This window comes from Bombina bombina, chromosome 1, assembly GCF_027579735.1.
Source record: "Bombina bombina isolate aBomBom1 chromosome 1, aBomBom1.pri, whole genome shotgun sequence".
Classification (NCBI taxonomy): Eukaryota; Metazoa; Chordata; class Amphibia; order Anura; family Bombinatoridae; genus Bombina; species Bombina bombina.
This window is the reverse complement of record NC_069499.1, coordinates 1,433,943,936-1,433,963,737: the sequence shown is the minus strand read 5'-3', so window position 1 is coordinate 1,433,963,737 and position 19,802 is coordinate 1,433,943,936. Positions and strand designations below refer to the sequence as shown.

General features: G+C 40.9%; 1 protein-coding gene across 1 annotated transcript in view; it reads right to left on the bottom strand.

Annotated features, from left to right (window-relative positions):
• The window catches only part of ARNT (aryl hydrocarbon receptor nuclear translocator), a 382,463-nt gene that overhangs the window by 287,433 nt on the left and 75,228 nt on the right, over positions 1–19,802 (bottom strand). The window contains exon 3 of the mRNA XM_053705500.1: positions 1,865–1,915. Within this exon, the coding sequence (XP_053561475.1) occupies positions 1,865–1,915 (51 nt within the window). The remainder of the gene's footprint in view (positions 1–1,864; positions 1,916–19,802) is intronic.

Genomic DNA, 19,802 nt, shown 5'->3' with positions numbered 1-19,802 from the left:
TTCAGAAAATAAAAACTGCTACATACCTCAATGCAGATTCATCTGCCCGCTGTCCCCTGATCTGAAGCTTTTACCTCCCTCAGATGGCCGAGAAACAGCAATATGATCTTAACTACTCCGGTTAAAATCATAGTAAAAAACTCTGGTAGATTCTTCTTCAAACTCTGCCAGAGAGGCAATAACACGCTCCGGTGCTATTGTAAAATAACAAACTTTTGATTGAAGTTATAAAAACTAAGTATAATCACCATAGTCCTCTCACACATCCTATCTAGTCGTTGGGTGCAAGAGAATGACTGGGAGTGACGTAGAGGGGAGGAGCTATATGCAGCTCTGCTGGGTGAATCCTCTTGCATTTCCTGTTGGGGAGGAGTTATATCCCAGAAGTAATGATGACCCGTGGACTGATCACACATAACAGAAGAAAAAACAACTTCAGGTGTTGCCTAGATTGACAACATAACCAGCCATAGGGTTACAATGTACTCCATAAGTTATGTTTTTCTAAGGTTCTGGAGGCGAAGAGGTTAGGGAGGGAACTGCTCTGTATTGAATCTGTATCAGAATTTAGGATTGTGATTTACAGCCCTTAACAAGGCACTTCCACATTGAAGTATGTAGAAGTATGTCTCTATAAGGCTGATGCTATCTTTAAATGGGGGATTATTAAATTTAACCTGATTACTAAAGGTTTCTTTCTTAAATGTGTGTGTGTATATATGTGTGTATATATATATATATATATATATATATATATATCCGGGTCTCAAATGTTAACACAAATGTTAATTAACTATGTCTATGAGAATTTGTTTAGCTCATTGATGGGAGCTAGCAAACATACTATCACAGATACTTCTATGACTGATTTAGTCAAATGAAATAGCTGGCTCATTGGATTGGTTTCAACATCTTAATTTGCCAACAATGGTTCTTGTAAGCTAAATTTCAAAAGTGACCAGTTACACCCAAGTTACTTCCTAAACCAACAGCAAGTGGTTTCTTCTAGTTCATCAGAGCAAATGATGGTTAACAATTCTTCTAGTTTTTATGTTGTCTTCTCAACAAGGAATCACTGTCTACTAGATATGTGCGTTTGTGCACTTTGTGTAACATATCAGGAAGAAGGCAGCGACAAGCCGCATTCGGCTCTTTTCAGGAGCCAAATTTATTCTTGTGAAAATGCAACACACTAACATCTGGATTTGCACAATAATAAATCTGGCTCCAAAATGAGCCCAATGTGGCTTGCAGCTGCCTTCTTCCTAATTTGTTAGGACACAAAGTCCACAAATACACATATCTACTGTCCATATCCCTTGAAGAAAAGGTAGCAACAGTACTCCAGGATGCTTCTATGTTTAACAGAAAAAAAGATTTTCAAGTAAACTTTGTTCATGGACTGGAAGGTTTGTAAAAGAAAAAGTTTGGTGTCAGCAGATGATGGATCTTTTGTTATATAGGGATGGAAGGCTATTTGCTTTTGTTAGGAGGGTGCATTATCCACTTGTGTCATACCAGTTCACTCTGTGCATGATAGTCTTTATAAATGTGGTGAAAAAAATGGTATGAGCTACTAAAGCAGAACAGTGACAGTGCACAAGGCTTAATGTGGATGGGGTGGCCAAAAAAAAAAAACCTGTCAAAACAAATGCAGTGCAACGTTTTATGTACAAATGTACTGCAACGTTTATATGTCATACACATCACAATATACACTATTGATACTGTGTACCCATGAAAAATCCTACAAAACAGATTGGAAAACACAGTTCAGTATATAAAACAAAAGTGATATCTGAAGTTTGGACCAAGATCCAAGAGAAAAAAATATTAATAAAAAAATATTCCTTCAATAACATACCTGAGAAATTTACTGTTTGAATCATCATCATCATCATCATCAAAATCCAATCTGAAATAAAAAAATAATTTAGGATGAAATGTACAAAATGTCATAACAAGAGGGATAGAAGAAGGTGTGAAATGTTTTACACTTTACACATATTGTGTTCCTTTGATGCCAATAACCTCAACTTGCTTATAGATTTAAATGTATTTATTTTTATATACAGTGAAAGAAATAAACTTGAGGAAGATTATAAGTGATAAGGAAACCTAACAACTGGAAAGAGTATCAAAAGCATTAATTGTATTTTTCAAATTAGTAAAAAATTGCTGTGAGTTGCTGAGGTAGCAACCTTCTATCTTCTTTTTGTGTGTGTTTAAAGTCCTACCAGCCAACAGAAAGGGTTATAATGAAACACTGTTTGTAGACAACAAGCAGTAATTTCCATAACAATGGTCAACTCATCAATCTTCCCTTTGAAAGGAGAAACATAACAGTCTAAAACGCTACCCTCTTTGGATGTTTCCCCTCTACTCTTCCACTCAGTTACCTAATATTTTCATACATACATACATACATACATATACAGAACTCTCTGAGGATCTGAAAAAAGAATTGTTGCTCTACATAAAGATGGCCTAGGCTATAAGAAAATTGCCAAGACCCTGAAAATGAGCTGCAGCTCGGTGGGCAAGACCATACAGCGGTTTCACAGGACAGGTTCCACTCAGAACAGGCCTTGACATGGTCAACCAAAGAAGTTGAGTGCATGTACTCATGGTCATATCCAGAGGTTGTCTTTGAGAAATAGACATATGAGTGCTGCCAGCATTGCTGCAGAGGTTGAAGGGGTGGGGGGGTCAGCTTGTCAGTGCTCAGACCATACGCCGCACACTGCATCAAATTGGTCTGCATGGCTTTCTTCTCAGAAATAAGCCTCTTCTAACGATGATGCACAAGAAAGTCCGCAAATAGTTTGCTGAAGACAAGCAGACTAAGGACATGGATTACTGGAACCATGTCCTGTGGTCCGATGAGACCAACATAAACTTATTTGGTTCAGATCGTGTCAAGCGTGTGTCGTGACAACCAGGTGAAAAGTACAAAGGCAAGTGTGTCTTGCCTACAGTCAAGCAAGGTGGTGGGAGTTTCATGGTCTGGGCCTGCATGAGTGCTGCCGGCATTGGGGAGCTACAGTTCAGTGAGGGAACCATGAATGCCAACATGTACTGTGACATACTGAAGCAGAGCATAATCCCCTCCCTTCCGAGACTGGGCCGCAGGGCAGTATTCCAACATGATAACAACCCCAAACAAACACACCTCCAAGACGACCACTGCCTTGCTAAAGAAGCTGAGGGTAAAGGTGATGGACTGGCCAAGCATGTCTCCAGACCTAAACCCTATTAAGCATCTGTGGGGCATCCTCAAACAGAATGTGGGGGAGCGCAAGGTCTCTAACAGCCACCAGCTCCGTGGATGTCGTCATGGAGGAGTGGAAGAGGACTCCAGTGGCAACCTGTGAAGCTCTGGTAAACTCCATCCTCAAGAGGGTTAAGGCAGTGCTGGAAAATAATGCTGGCCACACAAAATATTGACACTTTGGGCCCAACATTTAGACATTAATGGTTGTGTGTTAAGTTATTTGAGGGGACAGCTAATTTACACTGCTATACAGACTGTACACTCAATACTTTACATTGTAGCAAAGTGTAATTTCTTCAGTGTTGTCACATGAAAAGATATAATAAAATATTTACATAAATGTGAGGGGTGTACTCACTTTTGAGAGATATTATATATATATATATATATATATATATATATATATATACACACACATACACACATATACATACATACATACAATTAGGGTAGTGGTCAGAATACTGGTATGTGTAATCCAAATCCATGTGTGGTGAGCATAAAGACCAAAGGCATACGCTTGTAAAAAGTAAAATCCAATGTTTATTTTAAAAAGTAAAAAGGACGTAAAACAACATCCAAGATGAAACCCAGCAATGACAGTATCGATCAGGTAGCTGAACTGATCCTCGTGCAGACGCGTTTCGTGCACATGCGCACTTGTTCACTGCTTACCTGAGCATCAGTTCAGTCACCTATTTACGGCTATTCCAATTGTGACATTTTATTAGCTATTACCTGATAGGATACTCATATCTGAATATATACCCCTTAATTTGACAAAGTAATAAGCAATTCAGATATATTTTTATATGAATATAAATATGAACTATCCTAACCTTGCATAAAGATTTAAAACAGATCCCATGAATATATTCAATATTAAAGTATATAAATTAGCATATATAGTACAAAAAATGACTCATATGAACATACAAAAAAATATACAAAAAAATATACAAAATCCTCAAGCCGTAATTTCGAATATATCTATGAGGCATTGATTTGAATAAAACCACATTGGGCATACGTATTTCTAATCTGAATGCATTTTGACCACTAGAGGGCATTAGTTAATGTGAGGTCCAGAAAATTGACACTCTTATTACTGTGTTCCCCTTTAAACTCTATTCCACAGTTATTGCAGTTTAGATAATTGCAGAAATCATCTGTTTCCCTGTTGTCACAGTCCAGGATGAATAAAAAGGTCATCAATATAGCGATAATATTGAATTATTCTTTCCTTAAAGGGATTCATATATCCAAAGACGTGGGACAGCTTCCAACAACCCATGAACAGGTTGGCATAGGATGGGGCAAATTTTGCCCCCATTGCCACCCCATGTCTCTGGAGATAATATTCAGTCTGAAACATAAAAAAGTTGTGAGTTAGTAGATATTCAATTGCCCTCAAGAGAAAAATTTTAGTTGCAGGTTCAAAATTACAGTAAGAGTCAATAAAAAAAACTCAATGGCAGTAATTCCTCTTGGATGGTCAATGGAAGTATAGAGTGAAGAGACATCCACTGCCATTAGTCTATAATTGGATTGTCATCTTACATTTTTTATTTTATTAATAAAAGATGTAGTATCTTGAATGTAACTTGGTAGTTGAAAGCCTAATGGCTGCAAAAAAGTATCTACAAGTTCGGACAGTGCTTCATTTAATGACCCAATGCCCGCAATAATCAGTCTGCCAGGAGGGCATTGGAGATTTTTGTGTATTTTGGGAATGTGATGGAAAAGAGGTGTAACAGAATGTTGAACTATTAATTTTTCCTCTGTTGCCAGTGTTATGATAGTATTATAGCGTGCGTATTTGATGATATCTGTAATCTCTTTCAAAAATTTATTTGTGGGGTTTTCAATAAGTTTAATATATACACTTTTATCCCCTAAATGTCTTTTAGCTTCTGCCATATAATCTGACCTGTTAAGGACCACAACGTTCCCTCCTTTGTCTGATGGCCTGATTATGATGTTCTCATTATCTGATAGTGCACTGAGGGAAGTTTTTTCCTTAGTGGTTAAATTTGTGTATTGCTTTTTTATTTTATTAGAAACAGATTAATTTAAAGATCAAAGCTTAAACTCTACAGTTTTTTGAAAAAACATAATTTATGTAAGAATTTACTTGATAAATTAATTTCTTTCATATTGGCAAGAGTCCACGAGCTAGTGACGTATGGGATAAACAATCCTACCAGGAGGGGCAAAGTTTCCCAAACCTCAAAATGCCTATAAATACACCCCTCACCACACCCACAATTCAGTTTAACGAATAGCCAAGAAGTGGGGTGATAAGAAAGGAGTAAAAAGCATCAACAAAGAAATTTGGAAATAATTGTGATTTATACAAAAAAATCATAACCACCATAAAAAGGGTGGGCCTCATGGACTCTTGCCAATATGAAAGAAATGAATTTATCAGGTAAATTCTTACATAAATTAGGTTTTCTTTCATGTAATTGGCAAGAGTCCATGAGCTAGTGACGTATGGGATATCTATACCCAAGATGTGGAACTCCAATCAGGAGTCACTAGAGAGGGAGGGATAAAAATAAACAAAACCAATTTCTCGCTGAAAAAATAATCCACAACCCAAAATATAAGTTATTCTCATAATGAAAAGAAAAACTTAAAACATCAGCAGAAGAATCAAACTGAAACAGCTGCCTGAAGAACTTTTCTACCAAAAACTGCTTCTGAAGAAGCAAATACATCAAAATGGTAGAATTTAGTAAATGTATGCAAAGAAGACCAAGTTGCTGCTTTGCAAATCTGATCAACTGAAGCTTCATTCTTAAAAGCCCACGAAGTGGAGACTGATCTAGTAGAATGAGCTGTAATTCTCTGAGGCGGGGCCTGACCCGTCTCCAAATAAGCTTGATGAATCAAAAGCTTTAAACAAGAAGCCAAGGAAATAGCAGAGGCCTTCTGACCTTTCCTAGGACCAGAAAATATAACAAATAGACTTGAAGTCTTCCTGAAATTTTTAGTAGCTTCAACATAATATTTCAAAGCTCTCACCACATCCAAAGAATGTAAGGATCTTTACAAAGCATTCTTAGGATTAGGACACAAGGAAGGGACAACAATTTCTCTATTAATGTTGTGAGAATTCACAACTTTAGGCAAAAATTTAAATGAAGTCCGCAAAACCGCCTTATCCTGGTGAAAAATCAGAAAAGGAGATTCACAAGAAAGAACAGATAGCTCAGAAACTCTTCTAGCAGAAGAGATGGCCAAAAGGAACAACACTTTCCAAGAAAAAAGTTTAATGTCCAAAGAATGCATAGGCTCAAACGGAGGGGCCTGTAACGCCTTCAAAACCAAATTAAGACTCCAAGGAGGAGAAATTGACTTAATGACGGGCTTAATACGAACAAAAGCCTGTACAAAACAGTGAATATCAGGAAGTTTAGCAATCTTTCTGTGAAATAAACAGAAAGGGCAGAGATGTGTCCCTTCAAGGAACTTGCAGACAAACCCTCATCCAAAAAGAATGCCAAGAGAATTTATGAGAAGAACACCAGGAAATGTAGGTCTTCCAAACTCGATAATAAATCTTTCTAGAGACAGATTTAAAAGCTTGTAAGATAGTATTGATCACTGAGTCAGAGAAACCTCTATGACTTAGTACTAAGCGTTCAATTTCCATACCTTCAAATTTAATGATTTGAGATCTTGATGGAAAAACGGACCTTGAGACAGAAGGCAACTGGACATCCGAACAAGATCCGCATACCAAAACCTGTGTGGCCATGCTGGAGCCATCAGAAACACAAACGATTGTTCCATGATGATTTTGGATATCACTCTTGGAAGAACTAGAGGCGGGAAAATGTAAGCAGGATGATAACACCAAGGAAGCGTCAGCGCATCCACTGCATCCGCCTGAACATCCCTGGACCTGGAAAGGTATTTGGGAAGTTTCTTGTTTAGATGAGAGGCCATGAGATCTATCTCTGGAAGACCCCACATCTGAAAATCTGAGAAAACACATCCGGATGGAGAGACCACTCCCCTGGATGTAAAGTCTGACGGCTGAGATAATCCACCTCCCAAATGTCTACACCTGGGATATGTACCTCAGAGATTAGACAGGAGCTGGATTCTGCCCAAGCAGGTATCCGAGATACTTCTTTCATTGCTTGGGGACTGTGAGTCCCACCCTGATGATTGACATATGCCACAGTTGTGATATTGTCTGACTGAAAGCAAATGAATGGTTCTCTCTTCAACAAAGGCCAAAACTGAAGAGCTCTGAGAATTGCACAAAGTTCTAAAATATTGATTGGCAATCTCGCCTCTTGAGATTTCGAAACGCCTTGTGCTGTCAGAGACCCCCAAACAACTCCCCAACCTGAAAAACTTGCGTCTGTAGTGATCACAGTCCAGGTTGGCCGAACAAAGGAAGCCCCTTGAACTAAACGCTGGTGATTTAACCACCACGTCAGAGAGTGTCGAACATTGGGATTTAAGGATATTAACTGTGATATCTTTGTATAATCCCTGCACCATTGATTCAGCATAAAAAGCTGGAGAGGACTCATGTGAAAACTAGCAAAAGGAATCGCGTCCGATGCTGCAGTCATGAGGCCTAAAACTTCCATGCACATAGCCACTGAAGGGAATGACTGAGACTGAAGGTGCCGACAGGCTGCAACCAATTTCAAACGTCTCTTGTCTGTTAGAGACAGAGTCATGGACACTGAATCTATCTGGAAACCTAAAAAGGTGACCCTTGTCTGAGGAATCAAGGAACCTTTTGGTAAATTGATCCTCCAACCATGTCTTTGAAGAAACAACACTAGTTGATTTGTGTGAGATTCTGCAGAACGTAAAGACTGAGCTAGTACCAAGATATCGTCCAAATAAGGAAACACCACAATACCCTGCTCTCTGATTACAGAGAGCAGGGCACCTAGAACCTTTGAAAAGATTCTCGGAGTGGTTGCTAGGCCAAATGGAAGAGCAACAAATTGGTAATGCCTGTCTAGAAAAGAGAATCTCAGGAACTGATAATGTTCCGGATAAACAAAAGGCAGAATAGTCCTTATAGTCACCATCTTGAAAGTTGGTATTCTTACAGAACAATTCAAAATTTTCAAATCCAGAACTGGTCTGAATGAATTTTCCTTCTTTGGGACAATGAACAGATTTGAATAAAACCCCAGACCTTGTTCCTGAAAAGGAACCAGTATGATTACCCCTGAAGACTCCAGGTCTGAAACACACTTCAGGAAAGCCTGAGCTTTTACTGGATTTGCTGGGATACGTGAGAGAAAAAATCTTCTCACAGGAGGTCTTACTCTGAATCCTATTTGATACCCTTGGGAGACAATGCTCTGAATCCATTGATTTTGGACAGAATTTATCCAAAAATCCTTGAAAAACCTTAATCTGCCCCCTACCAGCTGAGCTGGAATGAGGGACGCACCTTCATGCGGACTTAGGGGCTGACTTTGGTTTTTGAAAAGGCTTGGATTTACTCCAATTTGAGGAAGGCTTCCAATTGGAAACAGATTCCTTGGGGCAAGGATTTGATTTCTGTCCCTTATTTTGACGAAAGGAACGAAAACGGTTAGAAGCCTTAGATTTACCCTTAGGTTTTTTATCCTGAGGCAGAAAAAAACCCTTTCCTCCAGTAACAGTTGAAATAATAGAATCCAACTGAGAACCAAATAAATTATTACCTTGGAAACAAAGAGATAATAATCTAGTCTTAGATGTCATATCAGCATTCCAAGATTTAAGCCACAAAGCTCTTCTAGCTAAAATAGCTAAAGACATGGATCTAACATCAATTTTGATAATATCAAAAATGGCATCACAAATAAAATGATTAGCATGTTGCAGTAAACGAACAATGCTAGATATGTCACAATCCAATTCTTGTTGCGCTAAATTCTCCAACCAAAAAGTTGATGCAGCCGCCACATCAGCCAAAGAAATTGCAGGCCTGAGAAGATGACCTGAATATAAAACAGAATTTATGTTTACCTGATAAATTACTTTCTCCAACGGTGTGTCCGGTCCACGGCGTCATCCTTACTTGTGGGATATTCTCTTCCCCAACAGGAAATGGCAAAGAGCCCAGCAAAGCTGGTCACATGATCCCTCCTAGGCTCCGCCTACCCCAGTCATTCGACCGACGTTAAGGAGGAATATTTGCATAGGAGAAACCATATGTTACCGTGGTGACTGTAGTTAAAGAAAATAAATTATCAGACCTGATTAAAAAAACCAGGGCGGGCCGTGGACCGGACACACCGTTGGAGAAAGTAATTTATCAGGTAAACATAAATTCTGTTTTCTCCAACATAGGTGTGTCCGGTCCACGGCGTCATCCTTACTTGTGGGAACCAATACCAAAGCTTTAGGACACGGATGAAGGGAGGGAGCAAATCAGGTCACCTAAATGGAAGGCACCACGGCTTGCAAAACCTTTCTCCCAAAAATAGCCTCAGAAGAAGCAAAAGTATCAAATTTGTAAAATTTAGAAAAAGTGTGCAGTGAAGACCAAGTCGCTGCCTTACATATCTGATCAACAGAAGCCTCGTTCTTGAAGGCCCATGTGGAAGCCACAGCCCTAGTGGAGTGAGCTGTGATTCTTTCAGGAGGCTGCCGTCCGGCAGTCTCATAAGCCAATCGGATAATGCTTTTAATCCAGAAGGAGAGAGAGGTAGAAGTTGCTTTTTGACCTCTCCGTTTACCAGAATAAACAACAAACAAAGACAAAGTTTGTCTGAAATCCTTAGTAGCTGCTAAGTAAAATTTGAGAGCACGAACTACATCCAAGTTGTGCAACAAACGTTCCTTCTTTGAAACTGGATTAGGACACAAAGAAGGCACAACTATCTCCTGGTTAATGTTTTTGTTAGAAACAACTTTTGGAAGAAAACCAGGTTTAGTACGCAAAACCACCTTATCTGCATGGAACACCAGATAAGGAGAAGAACACTGCAGAGCAGATAATTCTGAAACTCTTCTAGCAGAAGAAATTGCAACCAAAAACAAAACTTTCCAAGATAATAACTTAATATCAACGGAATGTAAGGGCTCAAACGGAACCCCCTGAAGAACTGAAAGAACTAGGTTGAGACTCCAAGGAGGAGTCAAAATTTTGTAAACAGGCTTGATTCTAACCAGAGCCTGAACAAAGGCTAGAACATCTGGCACAGCTGCCAGCTTTTTGTGAAGTAACACAGACAAGGCAGAAATCTGTCCCATCAAGGAACTTGCAGATAATCCTTTTTCCAATCCTTCTCGAAGGAAGGATAGACTCTTAGGAATCTTAACCTCGTCCCAAGGGAATCCTGCAGATTCACACCAACAGATATACCAAATTATGTGGTAATTTTTCTGGTTACAGGCTTTCAGGCCTGAACAAGAGTATTAATAACAGAATCTGAGAACCCTCGCTTTGATAAGATCAAGCGTTCAATCTCCAAGCAGTCAGCTGGAGTGGGTCGAACGGACCTAGAACAAGAAGGTCTCTCAAAGGTAGCTTCCATGGTGGAGCCGATGACATATTCACCAGATCTGCATACCAAGTCCTGCGTGGCCACGCAGGAGCTATCAAAATCACCGACGCCCTCTCCTGATTGATCCTGGCTACCAGCCTGGGGATGAGAGGAAACGGCGGGAACACATAAGCTAGTTTGAAGGTCCAAGGTGCTACTAGTGCATCCACTAGAGCCGCCTTGGGATCCCTGGATCTGTACCCGTAGTAAGGAACTCTGAAGTTCTGACGAGAGGCCATCAGATCCATGTCTGGAATGCCCCACGGTTGAGTGACTTGGGCAAAGATTTCCGGATGGAGTTCCCACTCCCCCGGATGCAATGTCTGACGACTCAGAAAATCCGCTTCCCAATTTTCCACTCCTGGGATGTGGATAGCAGACAGGTGGCAGGGGTGAGACTCCGCCCATAGAATGATTTTGGTCACTTCTTCCATCGCTAGGGAACTCCTTGTTCCCCCCTGATGGTTGATGTATGAACTTGGCCCTCGCTAGCTGAGGCCAAGCTTTGAGAGCATTGAATATCGCTCTCAGTTCCAGAATATTTATCGGTAGAAGAGATTCTACCCGAGACCAAAGACCCTGAGCTTTCAGGGATCCCCAGACCGCGCCCCAGCCCATCAGACTGGCGTCGGTCGTGACAATGACCCACTCTGGTCTGCGGAAGGTCATCCCTTGTGACAGGTTGTCCAGGGACAGCCACCAACGGAATGAGTCTCTGGTCCTCTGATTTACTTGTATCTTTGGAGACAAGTCTGAATAGTCCCCATTCCACTGACTGAGCATGAACAGTTGTAATGGTCTTAGATGAATGCGCACAAAAGGAACTATGTCCATTGCCGCTACCATCAAACCTATCACTTCCATGCACTGCGCTATGGAAGGAAGAGGAACGGAATGAAGTATCCGACAAGAGTCTAGAAGTTTTGTTTTTCTGGCTTCTGTCAGAAAAATCCTCATTTCTAAGGAGTCTATTATAGTTCCCAAGAAGGGAACCCTCGTTGACGGAGATAGAGAACTCTTTTCCACGTTCACTTTCCATCCGTGAGATCTGAGAAAGGCCAGGACAATGTCCGTGTGAGCCTTTACTTGAGGAAGGGACGACGCTCGAAACAGAATGTCGTCCAAGTAAGGTACTACAGCAATGCCCCTTGGTCTTAGCACCGCCAGAAGGGACCCTAGTACCTATGAGAAAATCCTAGGAGCAGTGGCTAATCCGAAAGAAAACGCCACGAACTGGAAATGCTTGTCCAGGAATGCAAACCTTAGGAACCGATGATGTTCCTTGTGGATAGGAATATGTAGATACGCATCCTTGAAATCCACCTTGGTCATGAATTGACCTTCCTGGATGGAAGGAAGAAGTGTTCGAATGGTTTCCATCTTGAACGATGGAACCTTGAGAACTTGTTCAAGATCTTGAGATCTAAGATTGGTCTGAACGTTCCCTCTTTTTTGGGAACAATGAACAGATTGGAGTAGAACCCCATCCCTTGTTCTCCTAATGGAACAGGATGAATCACTCCCATTTTAAGCAGGTCTTCTACCCAATGTAAGAATGCCTGTCTTCTTATGTGGTCTGAAGACAACTGAGACCTGTGGAACCTCCCCCTTGGAGGAAGCCCCTTGAACTCCAGAGAATAACCTTGGGAGACTATTTCTAGCGCCCAAGGATCCAGAACATCTCTTGCCCAAGCCTGAGCGAAGAGAGAGAGTCTGCCCCCCACCAGATCCGGTCCCGGATCGGGGGCCCGCATTTCATGCTGTCTTGGTAGCAGTGGCAGGTTTCCTGGCCTGCTTTCCCTTGTTCCAGCCTTGCATAGGTCTCCAGGCTGGATTGGCTTGAGAAGTATTACCTTCCTGCTTAGAGGACGTAGCCCTTGGGGCTGATCCGTTTCTGCGAAAGGGACGAAACTTAGGTTTATTTTTGGTTTTGAAAAGACCTATCCTGAGGAAGGGCGTGGCCCCTGCCCCCAGTGATATCAGAGATAATCTCTTTCAAGTCAGGGCCAAAGAGTGTTTTCCCCTTGAAAGGAATGTCAAGCAATTTGTTCTTGGAAGACGCATCCGCTGCCCAAGATTTTAACCAAAGCGCTCTGCGCCACAATAGCAAACCCAGAATTTTTTCGCCGCTAACCTAGCCAATTGCAAGGTGGCGTCTAGGGTGAAAGAATTAGCCAATTTAAGAGCACGAATTCTGTCCATAATCTCCTCATAAGAAGAAGAATTACTAATAATCGCCTTTCCTAGCTCATCAAACTAGAAACACGCGGCTGCAGTGACAGGGACAATGCATGCAATTGGTTGTAGAAGGGAACCTTGCTGAACAAACATCTTTAGCAGACCTTCTAATTTTTTATCCATAGGATCTTGGAAAGCACAACTATCTTCTATGGGTATAGTGGCGCGCTTGTGTAGAGTAGAAACCGCCCCCTCGACCTTGGGGACTGTCTGCCATCAGTCCTTTCTGGGGTCGACTATAGGAAAACAATTTTATAAATATGGGGGGAGGTACTAAAGGTATACCGGGCCTGTCCCATTCTTTACTAACAATGTACGCCACCCGCTTGGATATAGGAAAAGCTTCGGGGGGCCCCGGGGCCTCTAAGAACTTTTCCATTTTACATAGTGGTTCTGGAATGACCAGATAATCACAATCATCCAAATTGGATAACACCTCCTTAAGCAGAGCGCGGAGATGTTCCAACTTAAATTTAAAAGTAATCACATCAGGTTCAGCTTGTTGAGAAATGTTTCCTGAATCTGAAATTTCTCCCTCAGACAAAACCTCCCTGGCCCCCTCAGACTGGTGTAGGGGCCCTTCAGAAACCATATCATCAGCGTTCTCATGCTCTACAGAATTTTCTAAAACAGAGCAGTCGCGCTTTCGCTGATAAGTGGGCATATTGGCTAAAATGTTTTTGATAGAATTATCCATTACAGCCGTTAAATGTTGCATAGTAAGGAGTATTGGCGCACTAGATGTACTAGGGGCCTCCTGTATGGGCAAGACTGGTGTAGACGAAGGAGGGGATGATGCAGTACCATGCTTACTCCCCTCACTTGAGGAATCATCTTGGGCATCATTTTTACTAAAAAATTTTATGACATAAAATACATATAGTTAAATGAGAAGGAACCTTGGTTTCCCCACAGTCAGAACACAATCTATCTGGTAGTTCAGACATGTTAAACAGGCATAAACTTGATAACAAAGCACAAAAAACGTTTTAAAATAAAACCGTTACTGTCACTTTAAATTTTAAACTAAACACACTTTATTACTGCAATTGCGAAAAAGTATGAAGGAATTGTTCAAAATTCACCAAAATTTCACCACAGTGTCTTAAAGCCTTAAAAGTATTGCACACCAAATTTGGAAGCTTTAACCCTTAAAATAACGGAACCGGAGCCGTTTTTATATTTAACCCCTTTACAGTCCCTGGAATCTGCTTTGCTGAGACCCAACCAAGCCCAAAGGGGAATACGATACCAAATGATGCCTTCAGAAAGACTTTTCTATGTATCAGAGCTCCACACACATGCAGCTGCATGCCATGCTGTTCTCAAAAACAAGTGCGCCATACCGGCGCGAAAATGAGGCTCTGACTATGATTAGGGAAAGCCCCTAAAGAATAAGGTGTCTAAAACAGTGCCTGCCGATATAATCATATCAAAATACCCAGAATAAATGATTCCTCAAGGCTAAATATGTGTTAATAATGAATCGATTTAGCCCAGAAAAAGTCTACAGTCTTAATAAGCCCTTGTGAAGCCCTTATTTACTATCTTAATAAACATGGCTTACCGGATCCCATAGGGAAAATGACAGCTTCCAGCATTACATCGTCTTGTTAGAATGTGTCATACCTCAAGCAGTAAGAGACTGCACACTGTTCCCCCAACTGAAGTTAATTGCTCTCAACAGTCCTGTGTGGAACAGCCATGGATTTTAGTTACGGTGCTAAAATCATTTTCCTCATACAAACAGAAATCTTCATCTCTTTTCTGTTTCTGAGTAAATAGTACATACCAGCACTATTTTAAAATAACAAACTCTTGATTGAATAATAAAAACTACAGTTAAACACTAAAAAACTCTAAGCCATCTCCGTGGAGATGTTGCCTGTACAACGGCAAAGAGAATGACTGGGGTAGGCGGAGCCTAGGAGGGATCATGTGACCAGCTTTGCTGGGCTCTTTGCCATTTCCTGTTGGGGAAGAGAATATCCCACAAGTAAGGATGACGCCGTGGACCGGACACACCTATGTTGGAGAAATAGGCTTTCCTTAGATAGGATTCAAGTTTCCTCTCTAAAGGATCTTTAAAAGAGTACTGTCTTCCATAGGAATAGTGGTACGTTTAGCAAGAGTAGAAATAGCCCCATCAACTTTAGGGATCTTTTCCCAAAACTCTATAGAAATTGCTGGTAAAGGATACAATTTTTTAAACTTGAAGAAGGAATAAAAGGAGTACCTGGCTTATTCCATTCCTTAGAAATCATATCAGAAATAGCATCAGGAATAGGAAAAACCTCTGGAGTAACCACAGGAGGGTTAAAAACAGCATTTAAACGCTTACTAGTCTTAATGTCAAGAGGACTAGCTTCCTCAATATCCAAAGTAATTAACACTTCTTTTAACAAAGAACGAATATACTCCATTTTAAACAAATAAGTAGATTTGTCAGTGTCAATATCTGAGGAGGGATCTTCTGAATCAAATAGATCCTCATCAGAGGAGGATAAATCATTATGTTGTCGGTCACTTGAAATTTCATCAACTTTATGAGAAGTTTTAAAAGACCTTTTACGTTTATTAGAAGGCGGAAATACAGACAAAGCCTTCTAAATAGAATCAGTAACGAATTCTTTAAAATTCATAGGTATATCATGTACATTAGAAGTTGAAGGAACTGCAACTGGCAATGTACTATTACTGATGGATACATTCTCTGCATGTAAACGTTTATCATGACAACTATTACAAATGACATTCAGAGATATAATTTCCACAATCTTACAACAAATGCACTTAGCTTTGGTAGAACCGATGGCAGGCAGCAAAAGTTCCAACAGATACTTCTGAGGCAGGATCAGATTGAGACATCTTGCAAAATGTAAAAGAAAAAACAGCATATAAAGCAAAATTATCAATTTCCTTATATGACAGTTTCAGGAATGGGAAAAAATGCAAACAACATAGCCCTCTGACATAGAGAAAGGCAAGAGGCAAACAGCAATGGGGTATAAAACTAATGAAAAATTTGGCGGCAAGTATGACACACAACGTAAGAGAAAACATTTTTGGCGCCAACAATATCTGGAAATGACACACTTGCGTCACTAACGACGCAACCGTGTGTAAGACTTCCGCGTCAACTACGAAGCCTGAAGTGACGAACTTGCGTCAACGGACATACTTTTCGCTCCAAGAATGACGCAATAAAGTCTAGCATTTGGCGCACCCGCGGGCCCAATGCTGCCCGCAATTTGTAAGTAAAAAGTAGTCAATTTAAATAAATACTAAACCCCAGGTAAGAAAAAATATTTCTTAATATGTTTTATTTCCCAAATATGAAACAGGCAGTCTGCACAAGGAAATACATGAACCTGACTCATGGCAAATATAAGTACAATACATATATTTAGAACTTTATATAAATGCATAAAGTGCCAACCATAGCTGGGGTGTCTTAAGTAATAAAAAAACATACTTACCAAAAAGACACCCATCCACATATAACCAAACCAGTACTGAAACAGTTATCAGTAGAGGTAATGGTAAATGAGAGTATATCGTCGATCTGAAAAGGGCGGTAGGAGATGAATCTCTACGACCGATAACAGAGAACCTATGAAATAGACATCCGTTAGGAAAATCATTGCATTCAATAGGTGATACTCCCTTCACATCCCTCTGACATTCACTGTTCAGCTGAAGCCAAAATGACAAATATATAAAATCTTGAAAAAAAAAAAAAAGATATGCGAGGAAGACCAGGTAGTCGCCCTACAATCTAATTCATGGAGGCCTCATTTTCAAAAGACCCAACAGGAAACCACAGCTCTAGTTGAAAGAGCCCTAAACCTCTGAGGAGACTTGCGTCCTGCTGACTCATCGGCTAAGCAAACAATGCTCCTCACCCAGAAAACAAAGAAGTGGACAAGGCTTCCTGCCCCTTACGCTTCTCAGAAAAAACACAAACAAGGAAGAAGTCTGAAAAAACACCCTTGTAGCCTGAAGATAAAACTTCAAGGCCCGAACCACATCCAAGTTATGAAATAACCGATCCTTCAAATAGAAGGATTAGGACACAAGGAAGGAACCACAATCTCCTGATTGATGTTGCGACCTGGAACATCCAAAGGAAGAAAACCTAACCCAGTACAAAGAACAGCCTTAGCCGTAAAAACAACTAGGTAAGGAAACTCACAATGCAAGGCAGCCATCTCACCTTGGCAGCGCACCAAAGCAATAGTCAATAGAAAAAGAACCTTCCCAGACAGAAAATATTAATAGAGGCTGAAACGTACGTCTGGGGTGTGTTTGTTTTCCCTTGTTCAAAGGAGATTTGCCTGGTATTTCGGCGCTGGACTGTCATTTGGCAGGGTCAGACTGATATGCTACAGGAGATTTTATCTTTGTGAAAGGCATAGTGTGCAGAAAGAGTTTGTACCCTGGGAGTAAGGAGGGACTAAGCAAGGAAGTATTTCCAGCTTCAGTTCTAAGCCTAGTTGAGTGCATCTCTCTGTTCTTTTCTGTGTTTATGCAAATGCTCTTAGATCACCCTAAGAGAAAAAGGGGTAACCAGACGTGGCCTCCTTGCACACATGCCTTAGAGGGATGCAACTGCACCTCACTGACGAGGCCCATAGAGGCCGAAACGTACGTCTGGGGTTTGTTTGTTTTCCCTTGTTCAAAGGAGATTTGTCTGGTATTTCGGTGCTGGACTGTCATTTGGCAGCGTCAGATTGATATGCTACAGGAGATTTTACCTTTGTGAAAGGCATAGTGTGCAGAAAGGGTTTGTACCCAGGGAGTAAAGAGGGACTAAGCAAGGAAGTATTTCCAGCTTCAGTTCTAAGCCTAGTTGAGTGCATCTCTCTGTTCTCTTCTGAGAAAACATTAATGTCAACACCATGCATAAGCCCAAACGGAGCCTTCTGCAAAAACTTAGAACAAGATGTAAGCTTCAAAGAGGAGCACTAGATCGAAACACAGGCCTGATCTAGTCAATGAACCAAAGACTGGACATCTGGAAGCTCTGTGAGCCTCTCGAGCAGTAAAACAGATAGCTCTCTTAGGGAACAATTAGAAAAGGCCCTTCTCCAGAGCATCCTGGAAAAGGAAAGGATCCTAGAAAACCTGGCCTTGTGCCAGGGAAATCCCATTCTTCATATCAGAAGAAGTAGGTCCTGCACCCATTATGATAAGTGCAATGATACACCGGCTTAAAGGGACAGTCTACACCAGAATTTTTATTGTTTTAAAAGATAGATAATCCCTTTATTACCCATTTCCCAGTTTTGCATAACCAACACTGTTATATTAATATTCTTTTAACCTCTGTGATTATCTTGTATCTAAGCCTCTGCAAACTGCCCCTTTTTTCAGTTCTTTTGACAGGACTTGCAGTCTAGCCAATCAGTGCCTGCTCCCAGGTATCTTCTCGTGCATGAGCACAGTGTTATCTATATGAAATATGTGAACTAACACCCTCTAGTGGTGAAAAACTGTTAAAATGCAATCTGAAAGAGGTGGGCTTCAAGGTCTAAGAAATTAGCATATGAACCTCCTAGGTTAAGCTTTCAACTAAGAATACCAAGAGGACAAAGCAAAATTGGTGATAAAAGTAAATTGGAAAATTGTTTAAAATTACATGCTCTATCTGTATCATGAAAGTTTATTTTGGCCTAGACTGTCCCTTTAAGAGCTAAAACGAGAGTATCAACAATCCCTTCAGAAAAACAACTCATGGCGAAGACTAAGTGTCCAATTTCACGCAGTCAGCCTCAGAGAATCCAGATTGTGATGAACACAAGGACCCTACCCCAGCGGATCCCTGTAAAAGGTCAGTGGAGGCAAAGCCCCTAAACTGCGATACAACTCGTAGATATAAATGGAGCAAACAATCTGACTGACGCCTGCTTCTGATAGGATCGAACCATCCACAACAAAAAGTGACATGGCCGAAAAGAGAAGAAGGTTAAAAAGAAACCTCTAAGGAATGCTAGAGTCTAGCATACTCTGGATGAAAAAGCTGGAGCCCCACCTGAGTTCAAACCCACCTTCTGCTACAGAAGCGGTGGAGTTAACACTGATGCCCTGCTTGATCATCGTCCCCATCAGATACAAACATTCACAAAATTGTTTCTGCCCGGTTTCAAACCATGGACCTTTCATGTGTTAGGCGAATGTGATAACCACTACACTATAGAAATGGTTCTTAGCAGGGAATCATTGTAGGGGACATCCGATCCTGAAGAGTACGCTCATAGAGAGGGTCGCTGGCAAGGAGCCGAAGAGTGTCTCCGCCCACCATCAAACACGTGACCTCCCCCCCCCCCCGAATTAGTAGAACTCTCCTCCAAAGGAAGATCCAAAAGAAGATCTCCCCAGGGAGAGGTCCCAACTGGTATGAACACAGAAGACCAAATCCTCCAAGGAGAATGCTCTTTGAGGAACAAAGGAATAATTGGAAGGAAACTGGAAGGAAATCCCAACTGCCCCGAGGAGTTTAAGAGAAAAAAAAAAAATTCAGAACAGGGAGATCTGAACGGAACACTGGGATTAGATCTACATGAGTGACCTTTGTATTAATAAATTGTGAGTTGTGAAATATCGCCACTTAAGGAAGTAAAGATTCTTGCTAAAACATCGCTCCAGGTCCTTTCAAGCTCCAGCAACAACTGACACTGTTGGGCTTGGCTTGCGAGAGAGGAAATAGAATTATCTGACACTCCAGTGCGGTGCACGCCGCAACGGCTTAAATATTTATT